This window comes from Mercenaria mercenaria, chromosome 5 (genome assembly GCF_021730395.1).
Source record: "Mercenaria mercenaria strain notata chromosome 5, MADL_Memer_1, whole genome shotgun sequence".
NCBI classification, from domain to species: Eukaryota; Metazoa; Mollusca; class Bivalvia; order Venerida; family Veneridae; genus Mercenaria; species Mercenaria mercenaria.
The window spans coordinates 42,823,506-42,850,992 of record NC_069365.1 but is presented as its reverse complement, the minus strand read 5'-3'; the positions used below and the strand labels follow the sequence as shown (position 1 = coordinate 42,850,992).

The window sequence follows — 27,487 nt, the reverse complement described above, 5'->3', positions numbered from 1 at the left end:
CATATGATATTTACTTGTTGTGCATAAGAATGTTCAGTATTATGCAATATTGGAAATAAAACACAAAATCTGAAAAAGAGAGAAAGATTCTTGGATAAAGTTCAACTGAAACATCACATCTTGCTGTTTAATACTTGCTGTATACAACAGGAATGTAAGTAACTCTCGCTGTTGCATCTTTGATGGAATCTTCTATTTTTTTCTGTATATCTGGTTTTATCGTACAGCATACAGTTATAGTTGTGCAGCTTTTGCAGCTTGCATGTGAGATAGGTATGTGAGTAAGGATGTAAATGTATTTGTACAACTGAGCAGATTTGATTTTCAGATTACGCGAAATTAATATTGTTTTCCGAGGCCAGAGTATTCTCATATCTTTCATTTTATAAAGTCATACTCAGATACATTCAATTATCATAGAGTTAAAACAACGCATCGACTGTGTTTAAGTCCAAGGCCAACACAGTTAAACACAGTCCGAGTGCTTAAATACTGTATCATATTTTTCGTTGGTCAGATTGCAGTTGCACGGAAATAAGTGACAAATCTACGTAATTTTTTTTTTTTTCAGTTTTCGAAAGCCGCGATTTCACCAGAATAAATGTTTATTAAAACATGTCGTAGATACTCATTATTGTATTACATTGTAAGAATTGTCCGTTCATTCTTGTCTCACAGGTAACAAGTAGGTCGATGAACTTTCTCTTTCTCATGTTGACATAGTATTTGAAGCTAACGTATAAGAACCCGTGTGGCTCCGGCTATTACCTGTTTAGTTTTTCCTAATTTACGTGACTCATCTCAGTTATCCGTTGTAACGGAAGTTTCAATTCCAAAATTATACACTTGAAAGCTTCTAAGCTCAATACTTAGAGTGGATTCTTAAAGTAAATTAGAATCTACTTTGATAGCAGGTACCTTCCTGTCTGATAGGATCACACCGAGGATAATTATAAGAACTAACTATAAAGAATTTTTCAAATTTTTTTTCGCTGTTCAAAGAATAAAAACGTTAATATAAACCCGTAGTTGAAAAACGTACCTGTGAATGAAATAACACGAAAAGTGAAAACTACCATTTTGACAACAGGCTCTTTTGCCTTCTTTATGCACCATCACTGTACATTTCTCGTATAATTCTACATTTTGTAAAATACTTTTTAAGATAAAGTAAAGCTTTTCTTTTTATCGATCATGGCAAACATTCAATTTTATAATACTAGAATTTCCGCTTAAACTGATGCTACGGGGGCGTGAGAGGTGATGCACATTTCATTACCACTCATGAACAAACTCAGTCAAACCGAGTCTGCTATTGTTTTGCTTGGACGAGTTCTATGCTTCCAAAGGATCTTCTAACAGATTTTATTAACTATCACAAGAGTAGTCTTTAAGTGCCGTATGGCGGCTTTAAAAAGTCATTCGGTGTTATTACATTTTCTGGTTCTTAGCGATCATGGGGAACATTCTATAGGGTGTTTTCCAATTCATTACCACTCATGAACCCAGTCTATTGTTATATTGCCTGGTTTGGTTCTATGCTTTCAAAGGATCTTCTCACAGATTTTATTATTATTTAATACATTTCAGACAATCAGAACATGATATTCTTTGTCAGTTACAAGTATAACCTCTAGTAATCAATTTCCGTTTTATGTTCTACACCCATAGGCGGCTGAAGTAGAAGAATTGACTTGAAATGAGCCGCGCCATGAGAAAACCAACATAGCGGTTTTGCGACCAGCATCGCAGTCTGGTCAGGATCCATGCTGTTCGCTTTCAAAGCCTATTGCAATTACTGAAACCATTAGCGACCAGCATGGATCCTGACCAGACTGCGCGGATGCGCAGGCTGGTCTGGATCCATGCTGGTCGCAAACGCACAATGTTGGTTTTCTCATGGCGCGGCTCACTTGAAATATTTTATGTGGAATATGATTCTATAAAGCACGTGTCTGTTTCTGATAGACAACAATTCTATATCCAGAATTTATTAACCGTAGAGATTGTATGATCTAATGTAATTTATGAATCTATAAAAAAATTCTCTGCTATCCAAATGTAATAAACGGCACCATCTTTACTCCTATAGTAGTTGTATTTTGTTTGTTTTTGTAGCCATAAATCTGACATAAATAACGAAAGGTAATAATTTGTGAAACGCCGAGATATTTTTTTTTCTTGTACCTGGGTAATAGTTAATAAGCCCTCGGAAATCGATCTGTAGAAAATTCCTTTCCTATCTCAATGCATTCTGCTACATCTGCAACTAGTTATCCACAAATGATTACAGGAATACTTTCTTGTGTTCAAGGCTGTTATTATTTCATCGGAGATATCATAAAGTATTTAATCTAAAGTTAATTCTAATTAACCAACTAGTTTACTCTGTTCTGTGATTCTGGTGGAATTAGTTTCTCTAAACTAACGTACATTGTGGAAAGGGCGAGTTATTTGGTCTTGCTTTGGAACTTCATTTTTTTTGGAAGACGACAAAGTGATAAAGGTTCTGTTAATGTGACTGTGTAACAACAACATGTAAGTGGAACAATTTTGCTTCTTATTTCTTTACCAGTACCAGATGATACAAGCAGTGACTTAATATTTTGTATTTGGGCTTTCAATGTTACAAAACAGACATGTATTTCATAACAAATATAACTATCGAGTGTAAGTCTCATTGTTTCTAAAACAAATGCGATAACTGTTTGAGCCATCATGGCTTACAATTCTCGGAGAGCATAACGAAACTGACGGTTATCATGTTTTTAACACGAAGTTATTAGAAAATAATTGTCTCAGTTTAGAGTCATCAAAACATGTCAGTTTGTTTTGTAATTTTAACCGTTGACGTAAACAATGGCAACCATGCCCTTCAGTTTTTTTTATAAATCTGAACTATTGAATCCTGTTTTTCAGACACAAACTTAAACCTTTTAGCTAGAAGAGTGATTAGATATTGATGTACATGAAACATTTTCCATCAAGAAATGTTGGTTCTAAGTAATAGCCCATCTGTAACTTTTCAAGGATAAAGGCAACAACTAAAACGCTAAAGCCATCGAAGTATACGGGTACTGACCAACAACAAACGAGGTCTATAAGAATATGGATCAATCGGGTCACAAGGGTTTATCAAAACAAAACGTGAAAGGACTGAACACCAAGACATTTTGTTCATTTGTATATGCAGTTACAATAGGAAGAAACCTGTTTGACTTGCAGTCATTGTTAATACGCAACGTTACCATAGTGACTGTGGATTTTGCAAGAGTGCAATTTGTATCATTTTGTCATTCGGATTATGTACAAAATATATCAAAGTATCACTTTTAGAATTTTCATTCTAATAACCATATAAATAAATAAGTTATGAAACTTTTCCGGATACGAACACCCCTCTTTTTTGTACTACATTGTACTATCATTTCAGTTTTAAAGAGCGAAACTGTGAACCATAAAATGGAATGAAATCGTTCATATCGTTTTTTATTTCGAAATACTATCCTTACATAATAATGTTTTATATACTCTTCAATTTATTGAAATACAATATTATTATGAAGCAAGTATGAATCAAGTACTTATGCAATGGGAATTTCTTATCTCTCGAGCATTAATAGTCATTAAATGGTGAATTGACTAGATTCGCTTGGAGTGAAAATTGTGGCATCAATTTTAAAATTTTGTAATTTGTTTATATGAACCGAACGTTGAAGGCATTAAAACTTCACCTTGTGGCACTCCTGTTGGTAAATCTATATAATGAGACGCCCAGATGTCCTAAACATGATCTTGAGTCTGGAAATAGCCTTATCATATTAAACTCATAGAGATAAAATAGTTTGATAGAAAACCTACAACTTTTATGGTTTGATAGTTGGTCATGAATATGGTTTTATTGTTGCTCCTGTCTGTTTGAGATAAACGGCAACGAAATAACACGATTTTATGAACCGTAAAGATTGCATGATCTAATTTAATTTATGAAGTTACTTCATTCGTGCGTTGATTTATTAAAGTTATAAATAGCATCCCAATGTAAAACAATCTCAGGAAAATGATTTACTTGTGTAAAGATCTACGAAATTGACAGAAAAAATAAAGAAAGATTATATCTTACATCGTACCTATCATTGAAAAGGCCCCGTCGAAAAGGTGTTTCTAATTTCTAAGATAGTATGCAACATAGATCTAGGCAAAGCTGTCTAAATTCGTTACCAGAGGAAAAAAGTATATTTACATTCATGAAAGTGATCAGCAATATAAACAATTGCATTTAAAAGTGGCTCGTTCTTGATATTCTTAAAACAACATAGTTTATTGCTTTCATATGGACACAGATTAGACCTGAATGGTATGCTCGCTGTACTGGACGAATAGTGTGGTGTGTAAATATATGGTAGATCAAAGGAGCTGTTTATAGTGTCTTGATTCAACTGACTTCATTCATATACACACAAAAAATGTGCCATTAGATTTTATTTAAATATATCTAAAACATGTAATATTATTATGAATAGTCTACTTTTAACCAGTTTTTATCTATATCATTTTAATGATATTCTAAGGACTTTTCCGTCATATACAATCTAAACACATGAACTTGCATCATTTAAAGGTCGCTAAAATCTTGCTTGCGTTTCAAATTAGAACCCGTTTCATTCACATTCAATTTATATAGCATACGATTTTTTCGTTTGCAGATCCCTTCTTAAAGTAAAACGTATAGGACCTCAACCATTTGTATCAGTCATACGTATAAAACAAACATTGTTGCTGAAAAGAGCAAATTCTACTCGTTAACGTGACCTATTTATTTACTAACTCAAAATATTGTAGATATACATTATCTCTATTGCTAGATACAGATCTCAATGTAAATACATGTTTCTAGGGGAGATGTTGGAATTACCTTAATATGATTTCACAGTAAGATGTTTATGTTGAGTGATATTTACATATTAACTTCGCACTTTGAATAGCTTTATTTTCTCATTTATCACATATTTTCTCACCGATTAGTGACAGCAGATTTCGAACAGCGATATCTAAAACTAATTTTTTTGTCCATGAATATCTAATGCTCATCAAGATATAACCGCTTCATTTAAACGATTTTTGTAGAAACTAAATGCTTATGTGAAATAACACCCTGTTTGTAAGCAATGTTTTATCGATGTACCCTCCGTTTCTAGTTAGTTATGATGTACGTTCCAGTTATAGTCAGTAATGATGTAACCTCCGTTTATAGTTAGTTATGATGTACGTTCCATTTATAGTCAGTAATGATGTACCCTCCGTTTATAGTTAGTTATGATGTACGTTCAGTTTATAGTCAGTAATGATGTAACCTCCGTTTATAGTCAGCAATAAAGTACATTCCGTTTATAGTCAGTAATGGTGTACCTTCCTTTTATAGTCAGTAATGATGTAACCTCCGTTTAAAGTCAATAATGAAGTACATTCCGTTTATAGTCAGTAATGGTGTACCTTCCGTTTATAGTAAGTAATGATGTCTATTCCGTTTATTGTCAGTAATGATGTACCTTCCGTTTATAGTCAGTAATGAAGTACATTTCGTTTATAGTCAGTAATGATGAACTTTCCGTTTATAGTCAGTAATGATGTACCTTCCTTTTATAGTCAGTAATGCAGTACATTCCGTTTGTAGTCAGTAATGAAGTACATTCCGTTTATAGTCAGTAATGGTGTACCTTCCGTTTATAGTCAGTAATGATGTCCATTCCGTTTATTGTCAGTAATGATGTACCTTCCGTTTATAGTCAGTAATGAAGTACATTTCGTTTATAGTCAGTAATGATGTACTTTCCGTTTATAGTCAGTAATGATGTACCTTTCGTTTATAGTCAGTAATGCAGTACATTCCGTTTGTAGTCAGTAATGAAGTACATTCCGTTTATAGTCAGTAATGGTGTACCTTCCGTTTATAGTCAGTAATGATTACCTTTCGTTTATAGTCAGTAATGATGTACCTTCCGTTTATAGTCAGTAATGAAGTACATTTCGTTTATAGTCAGTAATGATGTACTTTCCGTTTATAGTCAGTAATGATGTACCTTCCGTTTATAGTCAGTAATGCAGTAAATTCCGTTTATAGTCAGTAATGCAGTGCATTCCGTTTATAGTCAGTAATGGTGTACCTTCCGTTTATAGTCAGTAATGATGTCCATTCCGTTTATTGTCAGTAATGATGTACTCTTCCGTTTATAGTCAGTAATGAAGTACATTTCGTTTATAGTCAGTAATGCAGTACATTCCGTTTATAGTCGGTAATGATGTACCTTCCGTTTATAGTCAGTAATGAAGTACATTCCGTTTATAGTAAGTATTGATATACCTTCCGTTTACAGTCAGTAATAGTCTGCTCTCCGTTTATAGTCAGTAGAGCTAATATATATATGGATGTTATGCCTTAAGGAAATCAGTCAAGGGCGGACATTTAACGTTCTTGCAGCGCAAAATATTAACTTGATTTACTAAGTATACTGCTTCCGAATTCCCTCAGATCAAAAATAACAGTCAGGCAAACGCATATATTTCTATGCCCAACTAAAACATCCTACATTAACACAAGTTACTGAACATATTCTAATAAAATATTATATTTTACCAAGGCGGAATGGTGATCTGGAAAACTCATTATACCGTTATCACAAACTCTACAAAGATATAGTGTTGTAAGATAGATGCCATGAAAAAAGCAAAGTTTTTACTGCGATGTGCGACGTTTCATAAAAATCGTACACGTGTAATTAGGTTATCCGTGCAATGATACGGATATAACATACAATATATTTACTTCCTTAGTACGCATTTTTTTTTTAATTTTTCAATTTTTCAAGAAATGCGCGTGGTTGAAAAAAAAGTCAAAAGTCAAAGTCTGACTATTCAGTAGAACCACATTTTTGATCTCGCTGCTTTTATTAAAGGTGCAATAATATCTTCACCTGACACATATTATGCTGTTTGGTTTGTGAAAGTTGCAAAGCATTCAGCTGCTGCACATTACACCAAAAGTGCTACAACTTCAGAGATGAAATTGAGATATTTTGGTATCATCAAAACTGCAGGGAATAGATGTTAGATATTGTAAACACTGTTCTCAAGGCCAGGTGCAATACACTTGACTGTATTTCAAACAGCCAATATGGTGGTAAACAGCTGTAACAACATGGTGCAACGCCTTTGAATCAGGATTCCGCTCAAGAACAGAATCTATCAATATTGTATTCAGAATGTACTATTTTCTGTGTAATTGATATATGAAAAAAATAGTTCTTATTTCTTTTATATTCCTATTAAATGCTTAAGTTTATCCTATAAACAAATAACCCCAAGTAAAACAGGTGCGACATTGCTTTCAAGATAAAAATGTTATAGGTAGATATATGCAGCGCTTACAAACCACATTGATCTGTTTTCATCAGAAACACAAAATGCCATTTGGTGTACCACATTTTTTAGTGAAATCTTTCCAAGGTCAAAACAATTATAGATAGAAAGGAAACAGACATCTTATTAGATTTGAATGAAGTAAGCCAGATAACCGAAATAACATTTATCAACAATCATATGTCAGTCTTTTTATAACGGTTTTAAAACTGTTTTCATGGAGCAAATAATAGATATGTGAGTATGTCAAATGTGAACGAGAAATGGTTATTCAAACGTTTAAATTTTTTTGTTTTCTAAATCTTCGAACTGATTTTTACTCAGAAATGAAAAAAAAGGTTTCCATGGCAGGGTGGTCGAGGTCGCTGAATTCAAATTACTTGTTCATCACCTCTTTAAGTTTTAGCCCTGCTCGTCTCGTCATGTGAGCAGGTCGGTGGTTTTAATGGGCACCCGGCTTTGATGTATAGAAAAAGAAGCATTTTTGGACATGAATTTTGAATATCACAGCAAAATTACAGCAACGGCCGATCTATATTTCTAAGATTTAGCTCTATTCATGTCGCAAAGACTTGAAAAGAACTGTAACGAACGGTTTTTTTTTTTGTTATTCGTTAAATTTACAATATTTACAATCCCTATCCACATTTCCATACACATCTGTCATGACTGACTGGTCTAGAGTACTTTTTTATTCCTTCCGCACAGAAATGTGATCCTGCAAAAAAAAACCAGACAAAACAACTGTAAAGGTCATAAGAAACGACAAAATTAACACAGTGTCAGTAAATACTCCTGAAATGTAACCTATCAAGCTAGAGATGACTTCAAATAGGGCGATTCACAGTTTCAAAGAATTACTTCATAGACCGAAGTACTTCAATACCGGGCGGTTACACGATCTACCAAAGCGACTGTCCATGTCCGAAATAATGTCATCCCACGGAAGGCCGGAATAGTTACTGACAATTTAATATAATGTGATGTTTCTCACAATTTTTCTTTTTATTGCATAAGCTCAAACTCGTACCATGAATGTGATTCCTTTGTCTATGTCCGATTCAGAAATCATTTCATTTTAATGAGCAAACATTTTAACCAAAATATGTTGAGTAATTGACAATAATTCTATATCATGCATGTCAATTTACTATGTCAAGTGGCATCAAAGATAAGAAAAACATGTGCGTCTTACTTTTTGAAACATATGCTTCGTCTGCCATCGAGTAGACCAGTTCTTGAAGAGCGCATCTTGCAGTAACAGACACTTTTTATTTCAGTGCATTTTAGTTCAGAAATTCTCCTCCATGATTATACAGAGATAAGACCATCTAGGTTTACGAGCATTCTTTCTTGACGTAAGATGTCGTGACAGAATTTTTTTTTTTTTCGTTTCAGGTCTTCCCTCGTGAAACTGCTATGTGGCTTATATGCCCTGATTATTGTTGTGCTTGGTATTGTATTCGCAACTGCGTCCTCACTGACAGCCGTTGAAAGGCAACACAAATACTACCTCGAGGTAAGATCAGGATAAACCTAACAATTTGGAGAGAAACGATTTAAAATTATCTTTATACAACATTATACCATAAACTTATTAACATCTATAGAGGTTATTTTGTAGGGATAACGCATGTTTTTTCGTTTTAAAACATCTGCAGAATCACGAGGGATTGGTTGGTGCCCGAGCCCGTTAGGGCGAGGGTACCAACGTATCACGAGGGATTCTGCAGATGTTATGACACGAAATAAACATGCGCTAACGCTGTTCTAGCATAAAACGCGTAAAAACTGATAAATGAACACAATGTCACTCAACGTCATTAAATTTCCACGAAATGCGCGGGATTGTCTGAGTTGTTTTTTTTTACGTTGACGTCATTTCGTTTTGAATTATCCGTTTTGGGGCCGAATGACGTTTACGCTTTGCCACGGAACGCGCATATGTAAAAATGTGTTCTAACAGCACGCGAGCGCGAGAACCTTTCTGTTAACACACGTTTCCTCTCCTGTTAAAACACCCCCGAAAAGTGACAAGAACAGCAGTTTTATGCTAGAATACGTTGAAATGTTTGAAATACATGTATAACATTACGACTAACTGGGCATTTGCCTTTCAAAATCTGACAAATTCGTATGTTGCTTAAATACTGAAATGCGGTAGGTATTTCAACAACAACACGTATAAAAGTTTTTATGTATACGAGGAGGCGTAACTCCTACATGCGTGCTCATAATCACGTCAAATTTGCAGTGTATTTAGTAGAAAGATTGCAAATAATGATGGTATATATCTTGTTTTGCTTCATTAAAGTATATAAAATCTAGAGAAAAAGTCTACATTATTTTTGAAGAGCCCTCGTAGTAATTCATCTCATCAACGTTTCGGCTAACGCCTTCATCAGGATAATTCACATACAAATATAAACAACGGACGTGACGCAAAACTGATAACGTAACGTCAAATGGAGGGAAAACGTTAAGCAAAATATCAAAATGCAAATACAAATATCTATATGGTACTATCCCAGATATGAAAATACCAAAAATGTCCTATATTTTTTAAATACTGAAACAAATACGTAAACCTCTTGTGTATATTTCTTTATGTTTAGTGATTCCTTTTTAGCTCACCTGTCACAAAGTGACAAGGTTAGTCCGTTAGTCCGTAAACTTTTGCTTGTGACCACTCTAGAGGTCACATTTTTCATGGGGTCTGTATGAAAATTGGTCAGAATGTTCATCTTGATGATATCTAGGTTAAGTTCGAAACTGGGTCACGTGCGGTCAAAAACTAGGTCAGTAGGTCTAAAAATAGAAAAACCTTGTGACCTCTCTAGAGGCCATACTTTTGAATGGATCTTCATGTAATTTGGATAGAATGTTCACCTTGATAATATCTAGGCCAAGTTCGAAACTTGGTTACGTGCAATCAATAACTAGGTCAGTAGGTCAAATAATAAAAAAAACTTGTGACCTCTCTAGAGGCCATATTTTTCAGTGGATCTGTATGAAATATGGTCTGAATGTTCATCTTGATGATACCTAGGTCAGGTTCGAAACTGGGTCAACTGCAATCAAAAACTAGGTCAGTAGGTTTAAAAATAGAAAAACCATGTGACCTCTCTAGAGGCCATACTTTTGAATGGATCTTCATGAAAATTGGTCAGAATGTTCACCTTGATGATATCTAGGTCAAATTCGAAACTGGGTCACATGCCGTCAATAACTAGGTCAGTAGGTGAAATAATAAAAAACCTTGTGACCGCTCTAGGGGCCATATTTTTCAATGGATCTTCATGAAAATTGGTCAGAATTTTTATCTTGATGATATCTAGGTCAGGTTCAAAACTGGGTCACATGAGCTCAAAAACTAGGTCACTATGTCAAATAATAGAAAAAACGACGTCATACTCAGTTCAAAACTGGGTCATGTGGGGACAGGTGAGCGATTCAGGACCATCATGGTCCTCTTGTTCATATTTGTCTTTTGTGTTTAATGATTCTGTTCGTAGTTACAAATATAATGAAACAAAAGTATTATTACACTGGCACACATCACTGCAAAAATAACACGTTAATGTTACAGTCTGCTAACGTGGGAGGTTTGAACGAATGTAGTATCTTGTTTTTACTTCTGTCTTCTGCTGATCAGGCAATTAATAGTTGCAGAAATATCTGTGTGGGTAAAACATACTGACTGTTTTATGACAGTAGATGCTGCTTTGTTTACGTCTTCTGTTAGTTTTGTTTATATATTCCTCGTAGTAAATAGTAAAGTCATGCTGATACATATCGATTCATTGATTTATGTTTTCTTTTACGGAATACCGATAATGATGAAATGCTTCTTTTAATACTGTGTTCTATTTATAGTTCTAAGTTTTGAGTAATTGTTTCTGATAAGAACTTTATTGAAGACATTAGTGCTAATGATTATTCCCTGTTATTGCAATAGTTTCCTCTTTTGTTAAAGCAAATATTGGTGGCCATACATCTTAACATTCAGCAAAGAAGATAAAATATAAAAATGTTTTAATATATAATTATTACAGAACTGAATATTTATCATTCAACACTTTACAAAGTTGTTATGAGAGAATTATATCTAGGATATTTGAGTAAAGCTCCTAAAAATGAGAGCAATTTATCCTACCCGAAAACCATCTATACCTGGCACTATCATTTTTGTTCATTATCTTCCCATATTTCTCTCATAAATAATATAATTCTTGATATATTTCAGGTGTTTCTGGTCTACCTGTATACAGGATCTCTACTGGTGTTGCTCTACTTTCAAGTGGTTCTCCTTCGTGGGGTGAAGGTCAAGAACAGCTACTTTGAGACAAATATAATTAAAGTGTCTATAAGACCAGATGGAAGCATACAAAAATCTCCAACTGCGACCCCTACCCCACATAGGTAATCTAGATGACAAAGCAAATTATATATTTATACAAAATTTATGTTAAGTTTCAAGCAATAAATGTATTATTTAATGCCGACAATACATAGTTTTTTTTTACTATTTTTTCAATTTTAAATTAAAACATTTTACATCTGCAAAACCTTAAATTTGTAAATCGGAATAAAATGGATCTTCCAATCCAAGATATTAACTTTAGTAATGCACTTAAAATCAATATATGTTATGTATAAGACGGTGCATTGGTTTTTACATATATTTTTAAATAAATGTTATATTCATTGATCTGATTTTGACGTTTATAATCATATTTGATAAACTTGGCATTTCGTAAAAGACATGTAAAACTGTTTTTAAACTGGAAAAAAAATCAGGACCAAACTTGCAGAGAATATCACCGTGTGTAACAAATGAGCCGTGCCATGAGAAAGCCAACATAGTGCGTTTGCGACCAGCATGGATCCAGACCAGCCTGCGCATCCGCGCAGTCTGGTCAGGATCCATGCTGTTCGCTTTCATAGTCTATTGCAATTAGAGAAACCATTAGCGAACAGCATGGATCTGCGCAGTCTGGTCTGGATCCATGCTGGTCACAAACGCACTATGTTGGTTTTCTCATGGCGCGGCTCAAATGTTAAAAATGTATCCATTATCATATTTGCACATACGATAAAAATAACCCAAACGATTAGACAAAATATTGCCAGAACTCACAGGTAATTTGCCAATTTTCACACAGGTTTTTATGGTTGAGAACAATTGAAAAATGCCTTTTGTTTGACGCGTGCCACGTCTGTCTATTTATCGTTGGCAAAGGATATATGTTTCATATATTTATGCTCCCACACATTTGGCACTGTCATACGGGTATCACGTTTTAAATAATTGTATTCAACTGATAGAATATGTATTGGTGTATCATACATGTTCGTATCACAGGGTGAGGAAAATGTGCAGCCAGATCATGACTCGAACCCGGGGCCTCGGAATACCGTTCCGATGCTCTACCGACTGAGCTACCCGGCCGCCTACACATTTTCTCCCCGTTTCAACATTCAAGTTCTATACTGTGACATATTTCCCCACCATTTTGAAATTCGTCTTCGAATTTCAGCGGGTACTTCATATTTAAGCAGTTACAGGAGTTGGAGACTAACCAGTGTAATGCCGTCACGGTTCCATTTTGGGTGCCAAATGTCACAGGGTGAGAAAAATGCGCAGCCAGACCGGGACTCGAACCCGGGGCTACGGAATACCGTTCCGATGCTATACCGACTGAGCTACCCGGCCGCCTACACATTTTCTCCCCGTTTCAGTATTCACGTTCTATACCGTGACATTCGCTAAATTTAATGAATCAATCAGATTTATCATTTATGCTCTTTAAATTTGATAAATCAGTACCCACACACATTTGACATTGTCGTACGGATATCACCACTGAAATGATTGTATTCAGTTGTATCATTTATGCTCTTTGAAGTTGATAAATCAATAAGGTGTACCATATGTCCTCTTTAAAATTAATGAATCAATCAGTTGTATCACCTATGCTCTCTGAATCTAATGAATCAATCAAGTTTGTCTTCTGTGCTCTTTGAATTTGATAAATCAGTAAGTTACTGTATCTGTGCTCTCTAAATTTGAAAACCAATCAGCTGTAACATCTAAGCTCTTTTAGATTAATGAATCAATTAGGTGTATCACCTATGCCCCTAAATTTAAAGAATCAATCAAATGTTCCAGCTGTACTACCTAAATTTGATGAATCAATCAGGTGCACCATCTGTGTTCTGTAACTTTGAGGAATAATTCAGGTGAATCCACTATGCTGCCTAAATTTGATAAATCAATCATGTGCAACATCTATGTTCATCTATGTTCTCTAAATTTGACATATACTCGTGTGTATCATCTGTGCTCACTAGATTCTTAAATCGGAAAAGTGGTAAACGTGTTTGGTAGAAATAATAATGTTTTTTATTAAAAGGTAGTTATGTACTGAAATATCTACTGTCGACAGAAGCCTATTCAGTTCAATTTCCTCCTGCACAGATATCACATAAAATTATCAAGAACGCATATTTGAAATATTTTACCTGATTTTATAATTATGCACAATAGGAAATCTCGAATTCTTTATTAAACATGAAATATTAAGTGTAGGTTATAGAAGAAAGAAATCTTAACGTAAAATTGTATGTGCAACTCTTTTTTCAAGAAAAAATTATAAACCTCTCTGCCTGTTCCGTTTCGAAATTCATTCTTGTTTGTTTGGTTCGTCGTTAGAATATTGCCCTAATATGTGTATATTGCATTAAGTAATTTATTTATTGTTAACTGTAGCTCAGTTTCAAAAGAGAGGAATAGCGATAATTATGGTTACGTGTTTTCTTATTATCATTACTTTTGATACACAAAAATAAATGTACATGTTTGTATTTTATGCAAGATGATATGTAATATATAGAATAGTACCATTAGGGCACGGTGTATGTAGATCATATATTTCATTCGTATGTTTGTATTCAAATGTTTTTTTCTAAATAAATATTGTAAAGTAATTGTGTACTTGTTATTTTTATTAGACTGAGTACTTTTTATCTGTATTAGTGTTTCGATTTTAACTCAAGTTTCCTTGAAGTCACTCTGCTGTCTGTTGTCTTCTCTTAAAACATTGTTTCCAGTAACTCGTGGTCATTTCTCCATCGTTCTCTTGTTTTGCTTTGTTGCTGTATTATTTTTTACGCCTATAACTGACACTTTTGACGGTCCTTCCGTTAGTAGAAATTAGTACGAGTATAGAAGTTAAGACATGAATTAAAAAGATCACACATCTTGTTGAGTTTGTCTTTGTGCGCCACCGAGAAAATATTTGCCGTTACTAATAGTTTATTTTATGTTCCTTTTTACCTTCAGTAGTCAGCTAATCTTTTTCAGTTTTCATAATACTTACTTGATAATCCATTTATAATTTCCGATCTTTGGCAGTTTTTACAATACTCACTGTTTCACAATTTATATTTTGTTGGTGTATTTTAACCTCATGCCATGTGGAAAATTTCGATGACCAGTTGTCCACATCTGTAGTCTTATTTTGTGTCTTCTGTCAACTATAAAGAAAGGTTTTAATTGGCATGACTCTTATCAAACATGCATAATAAACTATAGTATATTTTATTATTATTACTTTAAATTTGAATTTTGAATCTCAAAGGGCAAGAATTGCACCAATGCCGTGCCAGTTATTTGTTGTCATACCGATTCAATGACAGCTCAGACATTCCATTCTAAATGCCAGTTAAAGACACGGCACGGACAAATATCTGATATGGCCTTTGGCCCGCAAGCGGGTCAGGCAAATTCAAGGTAATGGCCACAACGTCAAAAACAGTACTAACCTGTAGCTTAAATCGCAGGAGCTTTAGCTGAACATTTGCTTCTTGTAGGTTGCATTCTAAGTTTATTCTGAAAAAAATATGTTTCTAAACATGAAAGTTGATATCATTTGTACTTCAACATAGAGGTAAATGTGTTTTCTAGGAAATCCAGCCAAATAACAAAGTCTTAAAATCTTTATATATAGTTCATAAATTATGTTATGTTCATGATTTCGAATTTCATCATCTGAAAATACGCTGCGTTTTTAAGTAAATTCTAAGACTAAATCTGAATCGTTGTGGTACAATCTGGCGAAATATGTATACTATTTATAGAAACGGTGGTTCTGCTGAAGAAGTTTATTTGTTATATATTGATTACGTTCATTCAAATCCTCAGCACGACAATACAAATCTAAAATCAAACGTTATTTCATCACCTTTTGTATTGTTCTTGTTTTCTTTTTTACAGATGCCAACCGAAATAAAAAAAATATTATTTATTTATTCAATTTGAAAGGTCAGTTTTACCAGTGGCATCGACAGGCATAATGTAGATTTTGTTTGCACACGTATGATAAGTACATATAAATAACCTAGAATGCATTGCATAAGTTTCCAAACTACAAAATGAAAACCTTCCTGAATGAAATATTCTGGAATGAGACATGGTTATTGATACACTTTTATTCGACGCCGCGCTGAAGGCGGTGTCGAGTATATGGGATACATTTTTATTTCGGACCCTGTAAAGATGGTAATGAATAGTTTCGGAGTGATAAACCGAACACAGTGAATAGTTTGTAAAAGGATCAACGATATTGCACAATACATTTTAGTGAATAAACAAAAAATAGCAAAAAGAAAACATAAAAAATGTATGTAATGCAACTTATTATGTGATTTAAAACAATGCTATCTGTCTTTCCTCTCCTTATTTGTAGAGCAGAACATATTTTTTTTATTTACAATTTCGTCAAAAATGTTGATCCGATTTATTGATAAGGGATGTTACTCTGTATATCAAGTTTTCTATTTCTATTCTTAGCATGACCTACTTACCTATCTCATGTTCTATAAATAGAACAAACCGCTGATATACCATACTGTAAAGCGTGAATCGCCTGGACAAGGGAGCGTTCGTGTATTTTACAACTTCGAAGAGAATATTAAAAAAAAAGTTATGGAAAATTACAATTGCCTGCATAAAAATTCCTTGAAAAAAAAGTATTTACAAAGTAAATAAAGGAATCAATAAGCATAGATATGTTGAAATGAACGAAGGAAGTGCCGCTGTTAACTTATTTTTAACCTTTTTGTCTTATTTTCTTTGTTGATAGGTACAGTGATGTAATTTCAGAATGCGCACACTTTTGCAAATTCCTATTTCTATTTGTTTTTTTTTGTTTTTTTTTTTTTTGTTTTTTTTTTTCTTTTTTTTTTTTTTTGCTTATGTGTCATATAGATCTACTCATTGTTTACAGATATACACTGTCAACTAAGGTGTGCAATAGGCTAAAGAGCACTTGGCTGTATTTGTCAGTGACAAGTTAATACTTCTTTAAATGTGGTTAGATCGAAATATCAAAAGCCATGGGACCATAACTTATCAAAGCATCAGTGACTTTAAAATAGAATTCCTTGTTGAATTTATATGTTCATTGATCTTATATGACTAGTCAGTTGCTCTGGTTTTATTATATCTTGTTACATGCTTCTTTTTTTTTTTCTTTTTTCTTTTTAATTTAATAGATAGTTTTTGTATTTGTCCATTCCTGACAAAAAAAAAAAATAAAATAAAAAAAAAACATTTTCATTGAAATATTTTCTACACTTTGGCAGCGGGTTATTATGCTTTCTAAATGTCTTGTAATATTAGATTTGAACTAGACACTGACATACTCCTAGTAACCTTACAGTTCAACGAGGACTTCAAGTTTATCGTTCGTCCGAAAAAAAAATGAATTCTATGATATTCAAAAGTAGATAAGAAAGATTCATGCTTTGTGAATAGGGGCAATATAGAGATTATTTATGTTATATCATTCTTTTCTTTCTTGGACAAAATTTTTGATTGTTTTTGTCAAGGGAAACAGTAAATTGCTGTGTATAATCTGCATTCTGAAATCTATAATGTAGGTGACTAAGGTCCATAAAACTTCATCAGTAAATAGAAAACACTCATTACATTACATGATAATAAAAATAATGGTTTCTGTGAACCACAACTTTGAAATAATTTCAACATTTCCTCATTTCCCAACAAACTGCATTTCTGTGAAACTACATACAGACGCTCCTGCATATAAGAACTTTTCACAGGAGATAACCTTAGTTAGTGAAATAATTACTTTAATTTTGTATGTAAAGGGACCACCTACTCGCAATGTTAATGTCATTGCAGGTAGAGGATTTGTATTGCATGGTAAAACTTTTCTATCATGCTTATTCTTCATGTTTTAAACAGTTTATAACATATATTGTTTTATGTGCTAATGTTGATAACTTGTAGCCAGTCAGACTAATAAAGTAATGATTAGGTGATTTCTCATATTGCAATATATGTACTTCAGACACAACACTTGGCGGCGTCTTTGATGCTTGCATCAATGAATTGCCTTGTTCTTACCTGTCCTTACACTTCGAAGCAACCAGAAGTGATCTGACGTCTGTGTGTTTGGTAAACTTTTTATGAAAATTTAAACATTCTCCACAAAGGAAGTGTCCAAGAAGTCCGCATTCACTGCAGAAATGTGTTGCATATACTCCACGCTTTCGGGGATTTGTGAAACAAATAGCGCATGGATCTCTGACGCATTCATCAGCGTCCCCTGCAAAGGATGCCGCTGCAAACGATTCTAAATCCTCCCCTCCACTTGCAACACTTAAAGTGAAGTTGTCCTCTGTAGATGAGCCTCGCACGCTTAATTCCGATTCGGAACCGGCATATGTATAGTCTGTAAATTTCTGCAAGTCACGTATCATTTGTTTTACGCGTCCAGTGGATTGCATGTCTTTGAATTCCATATTTATAAAAAGAAAAAGAGCGTATATTTCTTTTTTTTTCTATTTAAAGTCGAAAACTGAACGTATATTCGTTATAAAGTGTAAACTATGACAACAATTGTATTTCCTTCCTGGTCATTCAGTAAACGTCTCAGTATGATTATCAATGCACCTATATTTGTTCAAAATTAAAGTGAATTAACATCAATAGTAAGTGTAATAAAAGACGAACGAAATCATAAAATTATGATCTAATCATGTGTCATAAATTATGAACTTAAACTGATTTATTTTACTGACGTTATTCCTTTGAAATCATATGAAAATTAAATAATTAAATTAAATAAGATTTCAATTTAATATTAATTGAAGTTTCATTTGAATATTAACTGCAGTTTCAACACAAGTCGGTGGTACATCATCATCTATCGCACGAGTAATAACTACATAATGTATATCATTATACAAATATCAATGTTAATGTCTTAAACATTTGAAAATATAAATAATCTAAATATACGATTAAAACGTCAGTGTATTTAAGGCTAACTGTCAAATTATCACATTATTAAAGACACATTAATATCATAAAATGTAAGTTATATTGATCTAATATCGTCTGTAAATTAAGACATAGAGAGGGTTTATCAACATTAGAATCAAGGACATAGAACATAATACAAAAATACTCAAGGTAATATCACTAAAACGAAATGAATGGAAAGCATGCGCTTATTATTTACAGGTACATGATCAAATAACGATTCAAGCTGATAATATTATTATTACTATGTGCAAGGTCAATATTAAAAGTTTGTTCGATTTATAGAAAAAGATCTAGATCCAGCAAATTAGATTTTTTATAAGTAATTTTCAAATGTTTAGAGGTTTTAACAGAAACGGAGATAACTTTAAAATGTAATTATTATAAACAACATGGTGTACTAAAATATGGTCTTTTATAGGACAGTACAAAATTGCCTCATAGTCGCATTCATTCTATTTTTGCTAAAACATTATAGAATACATACACGTATAGATTATTGGTCTTTTTCTCCAAATTTGTAGAATACACGTTTCGATATCATTTTATAAATTTTATCTTTCATCGCGCGGATGCAACTGGATACAAAACATTTAAATAGTACATCTAAATACATTTATATTATCGTGCTAAACATGTTTTTGCTTAAGGGCGAGGGCGATTCCAGAATTAACTGTATGGGGTGGGGGGGGGGGGCTGTCGGACGGCGCCGGAATTTTTTATTGACTGGTGGCGGGGTCCATACAAAAATCGTAATTATGTGTGGTGGGGTCCATCAGAAATTAATAATTATGGGTAGTGGGCTTCACAAAAATAATCTATATGGGTGGTGGGTAAATTGTTTAAAAATAATTATGGGGTGTGGGGAGTGGGGGGGGGGGGGGGTGATCATCTCTCTCTTAATTAATTCCGGACAGAGTGCAAGTCGCTACTTAACCGACCGCGATACACGAGCCGCAACTTTTGACCTCACTGACCGTCAAGGCTATATACCAATAAAAGAATTTGTTCTTTGTTTCATATAAAATTCAGCTACTTCAGACCAATTTTGTTAAAGTTTATAGATGTTCACTCCGTCGTAGACCTATTTTCCACAAGATATCCATACATTTGCTTCAAGAAAACGAAAAGAAAAAGGGGTGTTGAATAGTATGCAGTGAAATGCAAGTCAACTGAAGTCAGGTACCCTCATATTGCCGCATTTCAGAAAGCGGTCCGCAGAATAAACACCTACTTTCGTTTTCAAGTAAACAACTCGAAAACATGCGAGTATTAGCCTGAAACGTGTCCTATTTTATGTAAAATTCATTCCACGAGTGAAATAATACCCATTTGGTCCCCGATTTACGCGCAAATGCGTGAAAAATGGAAAAATTAGGATCTATTTATTAGGGACTTCTTTCGAAAGCACATTTTGGACCGAATTACTGCATTATAACCTATAAGAGATATCTTTTTATCAAATTTCATAACATTTTCATCTCTATTTTCAAGAAAGATGTAATACCAAACATGGCAACAAGTTTCATTGTGAAAATTCGAGATTTTAGAGAAATATAGACATCCCCTACCCATTTTCTGGGCTAAATTTAGGCTCTGTGGTCGCTTCATTGTAAATTTTGGTAAAAGTTTCACCTGTATGCATTATGTTTCACTTTGATTCTGAAATATCATTCATTCCGTCATGAATATGACTCAAATGGACGCATTTTGTGCATTTTCACACATTCTGGAGACAAAATATTGGCCTTTCTATTGCAGAAATTGCTACCGAAATAGGCGCATCTACTCAAAATATGGTCAAAATTTAAAAAAAAAAATTCAAATTTAATGATTATTTTGCATTGAAAACATCATTTTATAACATATACAATCGATTTATGACTATGAAGACTAATTGTGATGTGTTTCGAGAAAAGTCTTATTTCAGCTCAACTGTACAGACATTACCTGACTTGACGTGCACATGCGCAGAGTGATCAAGCGAGCATGTGCCACCATTTGGAAAAACTGGAGCACAGAAGAGGTGGCGAAATGGCTGCACAATGTTGGGTTGGGGATCTGATTGGGACATTTCGAGGTATAAAACGAATTCAGGTTGATGTTATGGGTAGTGGGGTTGGAGGAAAATTAAAAATCATGGGTAGTTGGGTTGGAGGAAAATAAATAAATAAATATGGGCGGTGGGTATTTTCAAAAAGTGCCTTCCGAACCCCCCCCCCCCCCCCTATAAATTTAATTCTGGAATCGCCCTAATTTGTACAGAAATAACCCTTGTAGATATAAACAAACTTGCTATTTTTATTCCAGTTTGTATTTTTCATAGTTTTCCACATAGGGCATATAACAGTAATTATTTTAAGAGGACTTTCATTTCTTTTTCACAAAGAAAAGGTCGATGAACATAGACGTTATCAAGGCTATTACGGAATTTAGGATAGGTATACCTAAGATTATAACTAACATTGTACATATAAATAGGACTATGTAGTTGAATATTATAGTTATACTACTATGATAATATCAAAACTTCATAGATCCGATTTGCGTAAATTAAATGGCTGATTTGCTCCACTGCGCTTTGAAACTGGGTAGTATAGAGGTAGCGTTTGTGCCAGTTTTGTATTTGCCAATAACAGCAGTATCATTGAGATTGTTTGACTGTAAAATGTACAATGATATAAGAAATACTTTTTTGAAAGTGTCGACACCTAATCTTATATATTTATGTTAATATATTGATTACATAAAATTGATTGTAACTGGTAACGAAATTGTAACAATTTTGGCTTAAGCCTGCCTCTCAAGACTACAAGGAAAACAATTTCACATGACTTTTGTGCTAAATTTGCCTATTTGGCCTGTTTGTTTTATATGATATAGCTTTTATAATATTTGGGTAATTAATGCTAATTAACTTCTGTCAATCTAACCATGGCCAACACGTGTGTATGAATGAATCGTTTACGTTTATAGCCAGGCACTATCTGGAAATCATAGCACAGAAATTAGCATCTACAACTCAGTTTTATATATGTAAGTTGTTTAAAGTTGACATTTTTTTCTTTAATTAACTAATCAATGACCTATCCTTCTAGGTATCTTTTGAGGAGGCAGTAAACAGCTATCAGCTGTTATTGTCAAATTGGCCAGGATCAAATTGACAAATATGAGGCAATTTACCTGTAGCCTTGGCCTTGAAAATATAACTTAGTGACTTTTAGAATACGTGTCTTCGTTGAGCTAGCTTTAAGTGATATGGCGCTCCGGGAAAATGAAACAGTAAAAAAAAGCCCGTATGTCACTTATGTTTTACAGTGTCATTGTAGTAGTGCTATCATCTGCAGGAAATGTTCTGTAGCGACTTGAAAATTATCAAATTTAGCCTTTCTTGTCATCAGATTTCGCGACCGGGAGAGTACACAATTCAGAGGCTGTAAACTGAAAACTAGATTTTAGGCATTGAACCCACGACCTCCCGCACTCAAAGCGGACGCTCTACCACTAGGCTACCGAGGCGGTACAGTAAATCAATAATTGTTATCTTTAATTTTTATAAAACAATAAGCACTAATATGGCATTACTTCTATAAATTGCCTAGGTTCTTTTCAGTGAAAACGCATCTTTAAAGACATGAGCGAGTTTCTTTGAAACTTTTGCTTAACTGAATGATGAGTTTGAAAACATTGCACGAGAAAGTAACATGTTCACAGCTGATTGGAAAAGTGGTGCGATTCGTCAATGAACCCATATATGTATGTATATAATGTTTGCCACCTATGTCCTCCAAAAGAATGTTTGCCATTTTACGTCTAAGAATAAAGTGCAGAATACAGAAGATGCTCAAAAGAGGTTCCCATGTTCCTGTCAAGTGCAAGATGTAAAGAACCGTGCGGGGGCCTTACTTGAATAGAAAAAAGAAAATGCGTAAACTCCACAGGTCACCCAACACAAGAAAAATGATATTGTTGCAAGTTCGGTGTGATTGAGCCTGTTTTCTGACGGTAGTTGAAATACCCGCTGCCGTACACGCTCTGTCAATCTGAATACTGTTAGAAATCCCCGGCATTTTTTTTTTTCACTCGACCACTGCAACACCTACAAGTAATGAGAAACGTTAGCTAAATCACACTGACCGATATAATCACAGCAGCTGTAAAATGTAGTCAGTTTGATTTTTCAATTACCATAATGACCAAGAACCGAGAGTAGAAATGCTATCGTCGTCGAATTTTCAAATGCCTATAGACAGTCCTATTCATTTAAAGACAAATTTAACAAGAAAATACTGGTTTTAATTTCCATGTAGTAATCAAAGCACCATAACGTCTTTGTTTATAATATGGCTGCCACTTTTTTGATATGGACTTAAAATATGTTCGTCTTTTGTTAAGTCTATCTTTTAGAAAATAGGGTCCTGAAATTGTAAAGTGAAATCATTACAATTATTATTTGAATGTATTCTACATAGTCAATTTATACTTATTGTAAGGTCAGTATGGGATGGTTCACCGACCAATACTGACCGTTTGACGGGGACAATAAATGGGAAAAACTATAATAACATATAATACGATACGAACAAAAAGCAAGTTGAAAACAAGGGCACCGACTTAGGAATGGTCAGTAATCTTTATAAACGAAAACGCGTTTAGGGCATGCCATCCTTGCACTTACCCAATTTTCAGCAGGTTAGAAAAGACAGCGTAAATAAAACTCCCAGCTGAGAAAGGCTCTAACATTAATGATATAATACCAGATTTTATAAAGTAAACATATAATACAGGGCCATTCTGGGGTATAAGTACACTAATGTATTCAACAACCGACCTGAAGTCAGAGCACGAAGAGCCTAACTTTTAACGTAGTGTTAATAAGGTTATGGCTTTTATGCTAAATCAAGGGCAACTGGAATGAAGGTACTACACGAACATAAATAATAAGATGCACGAATTAACTTAGTAATACCTTCCTACATATAGGTATTATAAGTTGCCAAAAGTACATATTGTTTTTTATTACCAAGGTTTCGGCTACATTAGCTTTTTTCAGGTACAAAATAATCATGATAAAGTAAATGACGAAAGTTTGGCGGAAAAAAGCAGGATCATAGTGTAAATACTGGTGATAAGCAGTATAAGTGAAATGGGTAGGTAAGGGCAGCAGTTAAAACTGATTTTGAACCTAATTGATATATCATCAGTACATTACAAATGTATAAGAATGATTTAGAAATCATTCCTTACGGAGACACAGTACCCAATTAATACATCTTTTAAGTCTCTTTTACGAAAGCCTTTTCCAAAGATTCGTTACATATTCGACAGATCCATGAGAGTTAAAATTAGCTGTTTCTAGATAACGATTAAAATTGAATGAATGATTGTTCATTCTTTGTGAACTTTGTCGATGTGTCTTGTCCAACATACTCTTCCAAACATTTATTACATGTTATTAAATATATAACATCAGCTGAATGGCATGACAGGTAATCTCTAACATCACAACAAGGTGAACTTATGGTACTAGTAAATGAATAAGATTCACTTATATTTGATAAGTGGGTACAGAGAAGTCTGTAACATTTACAATACTAGTGAATGAATAAGATTCACTTAGATTTAAACGTTGCCGTTTTATTAAATTTACTCTCAGGTTACCATTACTTCTGACTTGCCAAACGTTCAGAACTATCTAAAACCAAACAAAAAGTAATAATCATTACAACAACATACTCTGTGCCACCCTATTTGAAAACAAAATGGGTAAAAAGATACAGAGTGGGCACAGCGTATATTCTATTCGGCATTGGATCTCACTTGAAACAGTGCTCTCGAACCATACTGACAGGAAGTTGCGTTCTGTATGTCACTTCAGAATGTGAAACATTTGAAAATCAATCAGGATGGTAAATGTACAGAGCATATATATATTTTAGCGTGAAAAGTATACTTTGTTAAAAAAAATCTTCTGGTGAATTATTCTATAACAGGAAAACACTTGTTAAATTATATAAATTATAAAAAGGCCACATTGTAATAAAATGTAAGTTTTTATCTTTCAAAGAAATGCCGTAAGGATTTCTAGTCATTAATAGAAAGAAAGAAAGAAATACCACAGAAGCGCATTTTGTTTATCAAATTACTTGATCTAATAATAATTATGTAAATTATAAATGTACATTTATCAATTAAACCATTCTGTCATATCCATTGAAAACATACTGTCATATCAATTAAAACATACTGTCATAAACATAACGAGAAATGAACATACGAGAGTCAAGAATGTATACGAAGACATTTGTTTGCAGCATGAAATATATTCTCAATCTTTTATTGTGATCATATTGTTCGCCATTTTAATCATGACCACTTTGAGTCCATTGTATGACATATCATATTTACACAGTCATTTCCGTCTATTGACCAGAAAATAACGCTTCCGGTTAAAGCTCATGCAGATTATAAAGTTTCTACTTGCATCAAGTCGGTTGAGTCTGGTGTGTTCAGTTGGTCTAGTAATTTTGGGATCGACAGATCAAATTTACTGAAGAAAGCGTTTGATCAATAAATAAACCGCAACTATTTTTAATCATATCGCATGAAGTTAAGAAGTCGGATTAATTACAGACAAACTTTTGTATCCCGGCACCACTTGCATCGATTGATAGGGAAGATAAATATTATGAACTGAATAACAAATACATAACAGTTGTTCTGTCTGTCACTTATAACTGACTTCCAGCTGGTATCGCATGACATTTAGATTTTGGCCATTTAGGGATGACCATGCCAGGTACATCGACGAGTATCCATCCCAACAGATAGAATGATACTGAAGAAGCAGTAGGTGTTGTCTTTCTCTACCCGATGGCAACACAACATCGAATGTTTCACCCTCGTCGGTGGTTTGCTGGACTTCCCCATTTTCAAGCAAAATAAAGAGAACCGAGCTATCCACCAAAGTAATCCCTTTAGGACGGTTTAGATCTGAAACAATTTTGAGTACCTTAAAGGCAGTCGCAGATATTATGACAACACCATTGTTCCTGTCAACAACATATATCCTTTTTTTCATTCCTAGAGATTTTAACTTCTCTGATATCGCTGGGCTAACTGTTTTATGACGTCATCATTAGGACAATTGAATTCGTAAAAATTATATGATCATGTTCAGGAACGTATAAAATTTTATCGCCCTTTCCTAAATTTCTAATAATCTGGTGACAACACAATTGGGCTATGTAGAGCTTCTCAAAGTTACATTATTCTAAGAAATATTAAAGAAGGGTTACTTTGTAAATAATTGGTATGTACAGGGATAAATTATCTAAAACGACGTATCACAAATCGTAAACTTTACATCCTGTTTTCAAACAAAGACAAACATTTAACAAAATAGTGATATAGAAAAGGGGAAGCATGTGTTTATAAAAGATTAAATCACTTTAGAATTCTTCCGACTATAAATGCCCTTTGGGGTCATTTTAAACTTGTCCACACATACCGGAGAGATGCCTCATATTTTGCTCATTCTAAATGTTGTATATTTCTTTCTTGTGGATACGAACTAAACCTCGTATTTATGTTATAATCAATTCATACGCAGATCGTAAGTCGAATTAAATACTTTTTTATACTTTTGCAGCGATATGTTACTTGATATAACATAATGAAGAACAATGTAGAGTGGTTAATTTAATTGACTATTTTAGAACAGAGCTAGGTTAAGGGATGGCATATAATATATAAAAAAAAAGCAGACTCTTACTAATTGTTAAAAAAAACAAGGAAGGTATATATAACTGAAAGAAAAATATTCCCTTAAAGAATATTTGTAGGGATATGTCAGAGAGATTTTATTTGTACAGCGATGTTGCATACAGCTGTAAACTGTATAACAACATGCTTTTACCAAATTTTCTAGCGTAATACTTAGTCTTTTTGAAATACCTTTCAAATTACTACATGCACATATTTGTACTCATTTAGAAAAGTATATTGTTAGTAAAATGTCAAAATTACAGCTAATGGAAACATGCAATATCTTATACTTTTATTCTAATCAATGCCTCAACCCATTTAGAAGCGGGTCAATAAAGAACTAAATATATTTATTTAAGTATCTGGCTCATATTTTATTGTTTATTGTAGTCATTTAAAACATTTGTTTAGAACCCCATTATTAAAAGTGGCATGTGAGATAATGTTTTGACACGAACTAATGCAACTTGAAATATCCTGAAAAAGGTGCGTTGTGTGTGTGTGTGTGTGTGTATGTGTGTGTGTGTGTGTGGCAGGGGGGTGGGGGGGAAGAGTAGGGTACTCATCCGAATATACTTTTTAACTGATGAATAAAACTGAACATTTGCGTATGTTTGAAACGATTTCCTTACTAAATTTCATTTTTGAGGTGTTTTTACCTGTCAGAGATACATCATTCTATTATAAAAATTAATGAGAAAAAATGTCTGACTGCTTTAATGTGTTTCTTATAGTGTGGCAACTTTAATCTAACATATTTATATCAAACTGAATTAACAGCACATTAATACATTTGCTGTAGTGTTCCTAAAAAGTACAACTCCCAAACTATGTAAAATTAGACTGAATATTTCAAGTAGTAGTTGTAAGATATACATCACAATTGTGGTTTATAAATTTATATACGTTTGGATGTACAATTGCTTACAGACGTCGCGTCGTCATTCT

General features: G+C 33.6%; 1 protein-coding gene and 1 long non-coding RNA gene across 3 annotated transcripts; one reads left to right on the top strand and one right to left on the bottom strand.

Annotated features, from left to right (window-relative positions):
- Positions 1 to 20: 20 nt before the first annotated feature.
- Positions 21 to 11,870, top strand: LOC123557032 (uncharacterized). Of its 2 annotated transcripts, none has more exons than XM_053543354.1 (3): positions 21 to 154; positions 8,815 to 8,935; positions 11,663 to 11,870. In XM_053543354.1, coding segments are annotated over exons 1-3 (303 nt in total). In that variant the 5' UTR covers positions 21 to 152; the 3' UTR covers positions 11,843 to 11,870. The 2 variants fall into 2 exon arrangements, with proteins under 2 accessions (XP_053399329.1, XP_053399328.1); XM_053543353.1 differs by lacking the exon at positions 21 to 154 and adding an exon at positions 2,197 to 2,538 and having other exon boundaries at positions 11,663 to 11,869.
- Positions 11,871 to 14,218: 2,348 nt separating this feature from the next.
- Positions 14,219 to 15,310, bottom strand: LOC123557033 (uncharacterized). The gene is made up of 2 exons (XR_008370971.1): positions 15,244 to 15,310; positions 14,219 to 14,955 (listed from the first exon to the last, which is right to left on the bottom strand). It is a non-coding gene; the product is annotated as an uncharacterized LOC123557033 (long non-coding RNA).
- Between the last annotated feature and the right edge of the window lie 12,177 nt (positions 15,311 to 27,487).

What these genes read in the sequence shown, in the direction of transcription:
- LOC123557032 (XM_053543354.1), top strand. An exon ending in AACACAAATACTACCTCGAG is followed by an intron (nt 8,936 to 11,662) that starts GTAAGATCAGGA and finishes GATATATTTCAG; the next exon opens with GTGTTTCTGGTCTACCTGTA.